At 37.7% G+C, this 13404-nt stretch overlaps 1 protein-coding gene across 1 annotated transcript; it reads left to right on the forward strand.

The window, feature by feature from the left end:
• Nucleotides 1-101: 101 nt before the first annotated feature.
• LOC103995748 (F-box/kelch-repeat protein OR23) lies at nucleotides 102-4477 on the forward strand. Its single transcript, XM_009416432.3, has 2 exons — nucleotides 102-1230; nucleotides 4048-4477. Exons 1-2 carry the CDS (start codon nucleotides 197-199, stop codon nucleotides 4334-4336), a joined length of 1323 nt encoding a protein of 440 aa, XP_009414707.2. The 5' UTR covers nucleotides 102-196; the 3' UTR covers nucleotides 4337-4477.
• Nucleotides 4478-13404: the final 8927 nt, after the last annotated feature.

Genomic DNA, 13404 nt, shown 5'->3' on the forward strand with positions numbered 1-13404 from the left:
AGTGGAAGGGGGAAACGGAATCGTTTCCTCGATCGAATTAGCGGATCAGTCGCTTATAGAACTTGTAATGCTGGAAACGGGAGCGAACTTTTAGCAACGTTGATACCACTGTTTTCTTTTATGTTAAAAGGAGATCAAATTGACGTCTTTACCCTCGAAATCGTTTCCTCGATCCATCGCTCTCGTTCTACGCGGGATGGCGTCGCCGTCGCCGTCGCCCGCCTCCGCCTCTGCCTCTGCCTCATCCTGCTCCTCCTTCGCCATCGAAACCCTAACCCTAAACGCCACGGGCGGAGGAGCCCTGATTCCGGGCCTCCCCGACGACATCGCAGAGTTGATCCTAGCGTCACTACCCTACTCTCACCAGTCCCGACTCCGCGTCATCTCCCGGGCGTGGCGCGCCCTCCTCACCCCGCTCGTCCTCTTCCCTCTCCGCCGCAGGCTCCGCCTCCCCTGCCACCACCTCCTCGCCCTCTTTCCCGCTGACCCCTCCATCACGCCGCCCTGCCTCTTCGACACGGCCACCGCCGCATGGGCCCCGCTCCCCCGGATGCCCTGCAACTACCACCGCTATGGCCTCTCCAATTTCGTCCCTGTCGCTCTCGGCCACCACCTCTACGTCCTCGGCGGGTCCCAGTTCGACGCCCGCTCCTACCCCCTTGGTCACCCCATCGCGTCTGCTGCCGCCCACCGCCTCAACCTCGCCGCGCCGCCTCCGCTCTCCTGGGAACGCCTCCCTGACATGCTCCTCCCCCGTGGCAGCTTCGCCTGCGCGCCGTTGCGTCCGTCCGAGAATGGGGGCGACGGGGATGAGGGCAGAATCATCGTGGCTGGCGGTGGCTCACGCCACTCGATGTTCCCCTTGGAAGGTAATCGGATGAGCTCGGTGGAGTGCTACGACGTGAAAGAGGGCGAGTGGAGGATGCGTAAAGGTCTGCCGAGGGACAGAGCCGGGTGTGTGGGGTTCTTGGTCAAGAGGGACGCCGGTGAGGAAGAAGAGTTCTGGGTGATGGGAGGGTACGGCGACTATCGGACGGTCTCAGGCGTTGTGCCGGCTGATGTGTACTACAAGAACGCTATGGTGCTGGGCCTGAAGAGTGGGAAATGGAGGGAGGTGGAAGACATGTGGGAGGAAGGGCAGAGAAGGAAGCTCGGGGCAGTGGCACCACTCGATGGAGAGGATGGTCAGGTGAAGGAGATTTTCATGCTCGACTCAAATAATATTTTCAGGTAACTTTTTGATCTGTGATTAATTGATACCGAAATACGGTTTTGCATTTGATTGCTTCTTGAACTGAATTACGAGTTGCAAATGTTGGATTGGGACACTGCTATAAACATTATTATCATGAAAGTCTTGGAAGAGAGTTCATCACTGCAATTGTAGGCTTCAACTTTCTTCGGTTTGTATTGTACTGCCTTCATTCTTCGGTATGTTGCATTTATGGAATGTGTTTTTTTTTTCTGATAATCCTAAATGATGAACTTGTATGCAAAGAGAAGCATCAGCATTACTTTCTCGTTGTCTGAATTTTGATTTGTCCTTATTAGTTAGCTGAGCTTTCTTGCTGTACACCTCGTCGTATCTTTGTGTTCTTCTTTGAGAATCTACGCTTGTTCCTTGTCAGTTATTGTTATGATGTTGACAATATCTGCGAAGCATTAGAATGTCAAGGATATCTGCAATCTTCTAGTTAACAACTAAATAAGAAGTTTATTTAACTTCATACATAATAAACAGAAGTTAACAACTAAATATGATTACTGAATGGGTGCCTCTTTGGAAGCAAACCTTGTCAACCTTTGTTGGAAAACCCGGAATATGTTTTGTTAATTGATCTAATACACTGTTGAAACAATTTGGAGAATAACTAGCTAATCCAAGAAACAAAGAAATGCCTTATAATATGAGTGGTGTAGGACAAGTTGCTCTGACACCCAATTTGATATTATTCAAAAAATAACGAGTAGAGAAAGTATCTTTTTATTGGACTCGAATAGATGGAAGGAAGAGAAAAATAATGGTATGGCAAGATATAATAATGAAATACTTTCTCTACTTGTTATTTTAGTAGCAGCCAAAATTTAAAGCAGGAGACCGACAAAATTTTACAGGTGAAGTCATCCAGGTAGATGTGTTACTACTGTAATTATATACAGTTCAGTGTGTGCACCTCATACATGCACTTAAAAGTTAAAACATTCCAAATATGAAAAATGGTGTGCAGCATATCTGAATTATATACAGTTCAGTGTGTGCACCTCATACATGCACTTAAAACATTCCAAATATGAAAAATGGCATGCGGAATATCTGAATTATCAACTAGGATTTTGTTTTATATTCTTTTGTCCGAACTAAATTCATGCCATGAATCTTATCTTCAGTATCTATCTTGATGCGAATTATAAGGATCCATCTTTTTAAAGATCTAGGTGTTCGTCTCAGAAATAACTGATGGAAATCTGAATCTTAACTAAATATGTCTTTTTGCTACTGTATACACTGTTTGGCGTCAAGTAAAGAAGTACTGGGAGAAGTCTTTCTGATAGAAAGTGATATTTTTAAATGAATACTAAGTGAAATTTAGCTCTTTTAGTTGGCTGGTTTTTGTGCTATTCATCTTTATTCTCCGAATTGTATTCTTCTATGCCATCATTTTTTTATTTATTTTTGCTCATGGTTTTAAGTTTGAAATTTTTGGACATTGTTAAGTCCAAGTTATATCTGAACTGATTGTATGTCAGTCCACAATATTGCTGTACCCAACCATGTAGTAATGTATTAGCTCTTTTAGGTGGCTGGTTTTTGTGCTATTCATCTTTATTCTCCGAATTGTATTCTTCTATGGCATCATTTTTTTATTTTTTTTTGCTCATGGTTTTAAGTTTGAAATTTTTGGACATTGTTAAGGCCAAATTATATCTGAACTGATTGTATGTCAGTCCACAATATTGCTGTACCCAACCATGTAGTAATGTATTAGATCGAATGATTTTGCCATTTGATAGTCAATTCAATGAATGAACTTCTTCTTCGGCCAATTACGAACGCTTTTACCTTTATGATTAGAAACTTTAGCTAATGGGAACATCTAGAATTCATTGAGATCACAATGAATGATTTGAAAGATCATTTGTAGTTTGGTGGGGTTACACAAGGTGAAGGAGCGGTTTCTCATATCGTCTGTTTTTTGGGTTTTACGGGTATAAGCTATGGTTGTCAGTTTATTCTTTTTGTTTCTTCATCTTAGTGGAACTCTTTGAACACCTCAACGTCTGGGTGCAGATATATGGTATAACTTGTGAAATTGTGTTGTGCCTTTACTCGTGCGTTCTTCCTCATTGCCCTGCTTTAAGTCCCCGGATCTAATGCAATTCTAGAAGAGAGCTGATTCTTGGAGTATGTTGCTTTTTATATCATGCTTATTTTACGATAACAAATAATATAGGCTTTTTAGGTGGTGCATTTTTTAACTACTTAAATACTAGAATTTCATTAGATCGTCCAAAAGATATTAGCATAATAAATTATGGACGATGACTACTTTAACAACTTCAGTTTGTGTTAGCTATTATCATCGTATAATTCGTGAACTCCCTATGTAGTATGTTCAGAATAAATTTTCTGTACAATTTAAACTCATGATATTTTCGAGCCTGCTCTATCTTCCCTTGACAATGAGGTTTCGTTCATGATATTGTCACTATATATAAATGTTAGCCATGTGTTGACTAACAGTTCAAATTTAAGGTTTTGTTCATAAGTTCTAGTGGCTTGTAGATCTTAAAGCTTTCATGCCTGGTTCAGATAATTGAGCATTCGTTGATGTCTTACATAGAACACCTTGATCAGATATAGATTATGTTCCAGTCATAGCTTACAAATATAGATTATTCTACAGAAATTGAGGTGTTTAGTATGTTATGTTGCCTAAGAAATGCTATTTTGCTAACTTCTTGAGAGATCTTTTCCCAGTCTGGTATTTATATAGTTCAAGATATCCTGTTTCCGAGTATCATCATCGTGGAAAACTTGCATTGCAGATATGACTTTGCTTTAAATCGATGGACAAAAGAGTCTAGCTTGCCAAGAAAGATTCCCTTAAATGGCTCATGTGGCTTTGTCGCAATGAACGGGGAGTTGTATGTGTTGACAACACTAATACAGTGTCAAAATACATCAGATCAACGAAGAGTGTCCAAGAAAAGACTCACGATAGAGATTCAAATCTACGACCCTCGAAAGAAGAGATGGAGATTTCTAACAACAAACCCACCTTTCAACCGCCTCATCGATTTCAAAGCCGCCGTCACATGCACAATTCAACTATAATGTGCTCTGTGGTTGGGATGTATAGATAGATCTTCTGTTGTTGGAACTCTGTAACAAATAACTTGATGCTTATGTATAGCCGCATAATTAAGTTGGAACAATTCGATCTTTGTACAGAGTATATGCAATTGGCTTAGTTCACGGTTGTTTTGTGTGCCTGTCTCGTCACACTGGCAATTCTATTGTTCACTTTGTTAACCACAAACATTGTGGTTAATAGTTTTCACATAATGTTTTAGTATGATAGTGATAAATCATTATTTGTAAAATTAAATAATATATGTAAAATTATACTTATGAAAATTGCATCACTGTTTTTAATCATGCCATTGACTATGAAAAATACAAACCAATAAAGTCAATGCCTAAAAAAAAAAATCTTTTTACAGTGAGCTTTTGTGATATCGCAACAAGAATCTTTTGCCACTATTAAGATCATAAAGCTCCACGGAATGAGTTGAATTGTCAACGAAATGAACTAATAAAAGATTAGCATGCAAGTTTACTTTTGAAAATTCTTTTATTTTCTGAAGAAAAAAATATTTAAAAAAATTAAGTTGAAAAATGTAATCTTAAACAGAGAAAAATCGAATCAGGTTCTTGTCGACGATAACGATCATCATCATCAAAAGCTGGACAGAGAAGGCCTACAAAGGATTTTGTCGACGATCGAGCTTTGTTTAAGCAAAGGTTGGGAGTTAGTAGGAGACAGCGTTCGAGCTTCGAATGATACATCTTATGGAGTAGTGATTAGAAAGAGACGAGAAGAGAAGTTTGGTGGAAAATGGCAGCCAATATGTTGGAAATAGAAGATGCATACTATGTTTCTCAATCAAATCTCTTGCATGCTGCTTTTGTACTCACGGAAGCCGCCTTCTTCTTCGTTTCACTCCTTGTGAAACCACATCTGGTGGGATTCCTCCTCCTAACCCCCCACTTGCGATGCAGGGTGGGAAGCGTTGACTTCATTTACTCGGCACCTTCTTGTTCGAGGAGAGTCAACTAGTCAACCTAATATAAACGTAAAATCATAATCATATTATTATTATATAAAATATATTTAATATTAAATTTTAAATATCAAAAGAGATATATTTTTCGATATCGTTTTTTAAAATACTTTTTATTTGATTCGTAATCCGAAAATATATCTGTAATCCATTATTGGTAAATAATCATAATTAGAATCTAATCAAGATTCCTACAAGAGTTTACATGACCATTACCACACATGAGGCCTTCTCTCTCTCTCTCTCTCTCTCTCTCTCTCTCTCTCACCAACATAAGCTTATTAGGTGGGCTAATTTGAACAAAGCTTTTACTTTAACCTACTTACCAAAATCATTCTGACGTAAGAAGTATTCTTCTCTCTTAAATACCCATACTTTTCCTTGTGTTTCTCTTTCGGCAAGAAGAATATATGAGATCTTATCTTTTCTGCGGCCTCTCTCTCTCTCTCTCCCTCTTCTATTCCTTGTCCGTAATCGGCACACAAATGGTGAGGTGTTTCTCGGCAGCTTCGCAATGCAAACGTCATCTGCAGTCTGAACCCATGCAACGTCAACTGATCACTTCAGACTCTCTCTCTCTCTCTCTCTCTCTCTGCTACTGTCTCGAGGAGCCAGCAGAGGAAGCCAAGTGTTTAAAGTTCGCAGAGAGATGGCATTTCCTGTTGTTGATCTTGAAACTTACTTGGAACTTTCACACTGGGCTACTGTGTGGAGAGTCACCATAGGAAGCCCAGTGTGAAAGTTCCAAGTAAGTTTCAAGATCAACAACAGGAAATGCCATCTCTCTGCTTGGGAAGCCGAGTGTGAAAGTTTCAGTAGGTTTCAGGATCAAGAACAGGAAATGCCATTTCTATAAATTAACTCCATCATCGCCCATCGATCAAACGAACCCCATACGACACTTGCTCACACGACATGGCTTCCATCTTCAAAGCTCTCATGCTGCTGCTGCTGCTGGTGGCCATGCCAGGCTTGCATGTTTTAGCGGCAGCGAGGCTTCTGCACCGCGACAACGACCTCCTGCAGCGGAAGCATAAGCCACCACAGGCGTCCCTTCCTTCGAACTGCACCAACAACCCCACAGCGGATGCTCATGGCGGCGGTCCTCATTGTCCTCATCATTGATCGGATGAAACTATACTTAGGTATACGTATCATATGCAGTCTCGGCGAGTTCGAAGTCGATCGAGATTAGGGTATGCTGTGAGAGGTATGGATTACCATACCCGTGATATCTATGTATGTGTGACCGAGATTGCTTTTTATGCTGAATGCTTTGGAGTGTGATCGCTACTTGTGAGAGCGTTTGTGTTCTACTTGTTCTCCGTAAGGTATGTGTGCGAAAGCCACGAAAGAAACTAATGGTCTTTGTCATCGCGAGATTAGATTGCTCACGCATGGGATGGTGATGACATGACTTGTTTACTCCGACAAGGAAGAAGAAACGAACACTATGCAGCCATTTGCGTGGCGAACTTACTTGCAGGAAAGTTATCCATTTCCATGTTTACGATCATTGCTCGTAAGCGTGGAGTAAACCTAATTCCATGAACTTCGCAGCATTGCAAGTTATCATACGCAGTGTTCTCACAGGGAACGCTTTGTATGTGATTTCATGCATTAAATGTAACGGTTATTATTAAATATCTGATTTAATAATAACGTAACCGTTCTCATTAAGATTCATAATTCATTATCATGAATTTCTTCATTTATTATGGTTTAAATGATTTCAGTTTCTTATTCTTTATACATGAAACCGTTATTAATAAATTAAATATTTAATATCATTAAGTTCTTCATTATGGTCCAAACGTTACAAATTTGAATTAATTCTTGAACGTTATGAGTTGGTGATGATAAATGTTCTTGATGGGAGAACATCTATATATACATGAGGATTTTGGTCCCTTGGTTCAATCATCTCTTTGAAGCGAAAGACTTTCCTACACCATCTAAAGCGAGAGTTCTGAGCCGAGAAGAACCAAAGTTCAAGAAGAAACCTCTGTAGAAATTCTTGGCGACAATGGCTGGAGGTACGCTATTTCATTTCCGCATTAGTTTTATTGTGTTTCTATTACAATGATTTAGAAACACAAGTTGGCTTCATTAAAATTTCTTACATTTGGTATCAGAGCCGAATGACCTCTGCCTTGATATGAAAAAGTTTTCATTTTTATGCCATGAAAATGAATTGATTTTGGTTTCTTCTTGGAAACTTATTGATATATTTTGTTGAAAATTATGAGGAAATATCATTTTCAACATTTTTAGTCGGTAAAATGCTCATATTATGTATGCATATTTAGTTATATTATGTTAAGAGCAAATTTTTTATGTTTAAAATGTCTAGTGATCCATATAATCTTAATTAATTAAGAATTAGCCACAGCATCCTTAATTAATTAAAATTATATATAAAGTTAAAATAAGGATCACATAAGTAATTAGACATTATATTGTGATTGATTATATTTCGTATAATAATTGTTATCCCACATGATCTTTTATTATATTTAATATAATTAATCAGGATAAAATATCATATTATTTTCATAATTTACCCACAGGGATTATGAATTGAAATATAATTTTATAGTTTTATCATAAAGACCATATGGATCTATTTGAATTAAGAATTTAGCCCACAGGCAATTTTTATGTCATGAGATTCATATTTTTGACATGTTTCACATTGGTAAAACATGTAATTTAGTCTATTAAGCTTCAAATTTTGACATAAGTATGTTTGATTTTATGTAGTTTCTCAAACTATTAATTTCTCTGATATTCGATGTGATATTCCCGAACTTAGTGGTGATAACTACAAGATATGGAAGGAGAGGGTTCTCCTCCATTTAGGGTGGATGGATATTGATTATGCTATTAGAAAAGACTAAACCACCTATAGTCACTGATACCAGCACTCTAATTGAGATCGCGTTATATGAGCGATGGGAGCGATCCAATCGGCTCAGCGTGATGTTTATCAAAACTAAGATAACTGCTGGCATACGTGGTTCTGTTGACCAGCATGAAAATGTCCGAGACTTGCTAAAGGCTATCGATGAACAATTCATCACTTCGGATAAGGCACTAGCAAGCACCCTTATAATGAAATTTTCATCCCTTAGACTCACCAACATAAAGGGTGTGCGTGAGCATATAATGCAAATGCGAGATATTACGGCTCAACTTAAGAAACTTGAGGTTAATATGTCAGAATCCTTCTTGGTGCACTATATTCTGAACACCCTTCCACCTCAATATAGTCATTTTAAAATTTCTTACAATACACATAAGGACAAATGGTCAATTAATGAATTAATGACCATGTGTGTTCAAGAAGAAGAGAGGCTAGTAATGGAATTGGGTGAGAGTGCATTGATGGTAACCACTCGAGGGAAGAACAAAACTGACAAACATCAAGCCAATCAAAAGGCTTATCAGCAGGGAAAAGGTAAAATACCACCCCAAGCTGATATCAAGAAAGAAGCAAGGTGTTTCTTTTGTAAAAGAAAGGGACACATGAAGAAGGAATGTACGAAATTCCAACAATGGCTTGAAAAGAAAGGTAAACCAACCTCATATGTATGTTATGAATCTAATATGGTCAATGTTAATATTAACACCTGGTGGATTGACTCTGGATCAACAATTCATATTGCAAACTCTTTGCAGGGTATGCAAAACCTAAGGAAGCTAGTGGGAAGTGAGCAAAGCATCTTATCAGGAAATAAGATGGGCTCACGTGTGGAAGCAATTGGAACATGCATTTTAACTTTAAGTAGTGGTTTTGTTTTAAAATTGGAAAGAACCTTTTATGTACCAAGTTTCTCACGAAACTTAATTTCTGTTTCCAGACTCGTACCATTTGGATATTCCTTTCATTTTAAAGACACATCATTTCATTTATTATATAAATCTGATTGTGTTGGGAATGGTATTTTGTCTGACGGACTTTACCGTATTTTATTACAAAATGATAATACTCAAGGTTCAATGCATGTTCACGCTGGCATTAAGAGGTGTAATATTAATGAGGACTCCTCTATATTATGGCATCGAAGATTAGGACATATCTCCATAGAGAGAATTAAAAGATTAGTTAAAGATGGGGTACTTAGTACTCTTGATTTTACTAATTTTAAGACTTGTGTGGACTGTATTAAAGGAAAACAGACCAATAAGTCCAAAAGGGGTGCTAATAGGAGTTCAGACTCATTAGAAATAATTCATACTGATATATGTTGTCCAGACATGGACATACATGGTCAGAAATACTTCATCTCCTTTATAGATGATTACTCACGATATATGTATATATATTTGCTTCATAATAAAAATGAAGCATTGGATGCCTTCAAAGTCTTTAAGGCTAAAGTTGAGAACCAATATGGTAAGCAAATTAAAATTGTGAGATCAGATAGGGGTGGAGAATATTATGGTAGATATACTGAAAATGGACAAGCACCTGGTCCTTTTGCTAAGTTTCTTCAAGAACATGGGATTATTGCCCAATACACTATGCCTGGTTCTCCAGACCAGAATGGTGTTGCAGAAAGAAGAAATCGAACATTATTGGACATGGTGCGGAGTATGCTTAGCAACTCCAATCTTCCTAAGTTCTTATGGACTGAAGCATTAAAAACGGCTGTGTATATATTAAACCGAGTTCCAACCAAGGCTGTCCAAAAGACACCATTTGAACTATGGAAAGGTTGGAAATCGAGTTTGCGACATATGCGCATTTGGGGATGTCCGTCTGAAGTCAGGATATATAATCCACAAGAGAAGAAACTGGACCCGAGGACTGTTAGTGGATATTTCATTGGATATGCCGAAAAGTCAAAAGGTTACAGGTTCTATTGTCCATCTCACACAACTAGGATTGTGGAATCAAGAAACGCTAAATTTCTTGAGGATGATGTGATTAGTGGGAGCGATCATTTCAGGAACATAGTTTCCGCACATGATCATATAGAATCTCAACCTTCCACATCAACTGATAGATTGGTTATAGTTCATAGCACTCCTCAAGTACAAACTAGTGCTGAACAACCAATCATTTAAATTCCACAAGTTGTTGATAGTATTCTAATAGATCAAGCAGTTCAGGAATTACAACAAGCTCCTGAACAACTAGTTGAACCACAAGTTCCTCAAGGAACTATTGGTACAACATTAAGAAGATCTACTAGAAATAAAAGATCGGCAATTCCTAGTGATTATGTTGTATATCTACAAGAATCTGACTATAATATTGGAGCCAAAAATGATCCTGAAACATTTTCACAAGCCATGAGTTGCAAAAAGTCAAATTTGTGGCATGATGCTATGAAAGAAGAGATGAATTCCATGATGAGCAATGGAGTCTAGGATCTTGTAGAGTTGCCTAATGAAGCAAAGGCCATTAGTTGCAAATGGGTCTTTAAAACTAAGAAAGATTCGTTAGGCAACATTGAGAGATACAAGGCAAGACTTGTTGCAAAGGGATTTACTCAAAAAGAGGGAATCGATTATACGGAGACATTTTCTCATGTATCTAAGAAAGATTCTCTGCGTATTATTTTAGCATTAGTTGCTCATTTTGACCTTGAGTTGCAACAAATGGATGTGAAAACAACATTTCTTAATGGAGATCTAGAGGAAGAGGTTTATATGAAACAACCTGAAGGTTTCTCCTCTAGTGTTGGTGAGCACTTGGTTTGCAAGCTTAGGAAGTCTATATACGGCTTAAAACAAGCCTCCCGCCAATGGTATTTTAAATTTCATGAAGTGATTTCTTCATTCGGATTTATTGAAAATCCCATGGATCAATGCATATACCAAAAGGTTAGTGGGAGTAAAATATGTTTCCTTGTTTTATACATAGATGATATTTTGCTTGCAACCAATGATAAGGATTTGCTGCATGAGGTGAAACAATTTCTTTCTAAAAATTTTGACATGAAGGATATGGGTGAAGCATCTTATGTCATTGGCATTAAGATCTATAGAGATAGACCTCGAGGCATTTTAGGTCTATCACAAGAAACCTATATTGATAAACTTTTAGAAAGATTTCGGATGAAGGATTGTTCACCAAGTGTTGCTCCCATTGTGAAAGGTGATAGGTTCAATTTGAACCAATGCCCTAAGAACAATTTTGAAAGGAAATCAATGAAAAACATCTCATATGCTTCTGTCGTAGGAAGCCTTATGTATGCTCAGGTCTGTACTAGACCTGATATTGCATTTATTGTGGGGATACTAGGTCGATATCAGAGTAATCCAGGTATGGACCACTGGAGAGCTGCAAAGAAAGTGATGAGGTATCTACAAGGAACCAAAGATTACATGCTTATGTATAGACATACAGACAATCTGGATGTGATTGGTTACTCAGATTCAGACTTCGCCGGTTGTGTTGATTCTCGTAAATCAACATCAGGATATATTTTTATGATGGCCGGTGGAGCTATTTCTTGGAGAAGCGCTAAGCAGACCTTGACTGCTACTTCTACCATGGAAGCTGAGTTTGTCTCCTGCTTTGAGGCTACTTCACATGGTGTATGGCTTAAGAGTTTCATTTCTGGGCTTAGAATCATGGATTCTATTTCTAGGCCATTAAGAATTTTCTATGACAATTCAGCTGCTGTCTTTATGGCTAAAAACAATAAAAGTGGAAGTCGAAGTAAACACATCGACATTAAGTATTTAGCCATAAGAGAACGTGTAAAAGAAAAGAAAGTGGTCATTGAGCACATTAGCACTGAATTGATGATTACTGATCCTTTGACTAAAGGCATGCCACCTCTAAAATTCAAGGATCATGTTAAGAAAATGGGACTTAGTTCCACTTTGTAATGATATTGAAACTCTTATATATTGTGAAATTTTCTCATTTATGTGCACATTATTTTGAGAAAATATATTATTGTTGGACCAAGAATAAACATAAGGTTTATTCATAAAGTAATATTACCACATTAAGATTAAGAAACTAAATACATCGTGATACATGGATGATAATACTCGCTCTTAGAGGACTTATCGCTATGATTCATGTATTTATTTCTTAAGAAAGTTGTTCGAGAAAGATTAATTCAAATTATTAAGATAAACGTATGGACCAAGTGGGAGAATGTAACGGTTATTATTAAATATCTGATTTAATAATAACGTAACCGTTCTCATTAAGATTCATAATTCATTATCATGAATTTCTTCATTTATTATGGTTTAAATGATTTCAGTTTCTTATTCTTTATGCATGAAACCGTTATTAATAAATTAAATATTTAATATCATTAAGTTCTTCATTATGGTCCAAACGTTACAAATTTGAATTAATTCTTGAACGTTATGAGTTGGTGATGATAAATGTTCTTGATGGGAGAACATCTATATATACATGAGGATTTTGGTCCCTTGGTTCAATCATCTCTTTGAAGCGAAAGACTTTCCTACACCATCTAAAGCGAGAGTTCTGAGCCGAGAAGAACCAAAGTTCAAGAAGAAACCTCTGTAGAAATTCTTGGCGACAATGGCTGGAGGTACGCTATTTCATTTCCGCATTAGTTTTATTGTGTTTCTATTACAATGATTTAGAAACACAAGTTGGCTTCATTAAAATTTCTTACATTAAAATCTATACAAACGAGGAAATATATAGAAGAAAAATACGTATATATATCATCGTTATCACGTCAGACGAACTCGGTACAGTGTTCTTCCATTTTACTGCCAAGGCTGTTCTATCATGCATTATCCTGATTCTTATTTTATGCACTAAAATTACATAGCAAGTGTCAGAGTTTCCATGCGACTAATGCAAGCATGTCTGAACATAGCAATTTCCAGAAACAACAGATTGGGATTTTCTTGTTTCATGTTTTGATAGAAATCAAACGTCTGATTGTATTTCTGTCTGCAAAATTTGCTGCTGCTGCTGCTTTTTCTTCTTCTTCCCAAACTGTCACTACATTCTCGATATTCTTGTATTTGTCATGCAATCGAAACACGATAGAGCTAAAACGAGGTAACAATATAGATGAGATAGCGGCCGAGGCAATC

Source organism: Musa acuminata, chromosome BXJ3-8 (genome assembly GCF_036884655.1).
Source record: "Musa acuminata AAA Group cultivar baxijiao chromosome BXJ3-8, Cavendish_Baxijiao_AAA, whole genome shotgun sequence".
Classification (NCBI taxonomy): Eukaryota; Viridiplantae; Streptophyta; class Magnoliopsida; order Zingiberales; family Musaceae; genus Musa; species Musa acuminata.

Excerpts from the sequence above, each read along its gene's own strand:
- LOC103995748 (XM_009416432.3), top strand. The coding sequence starts at position 197 with ATGGCGTCGCCGTCGCCGTCGCCCGCCTCCGCCTCTGCCTCTGCCTCA. Across the intron at positions 1,231-4,047 it reads GACTCAAATAATATTTTCAG|ATATGACTTTGCTTTAAATC; the intron begins GTAACTTTTTGA and ends CTTGCATTGCAG.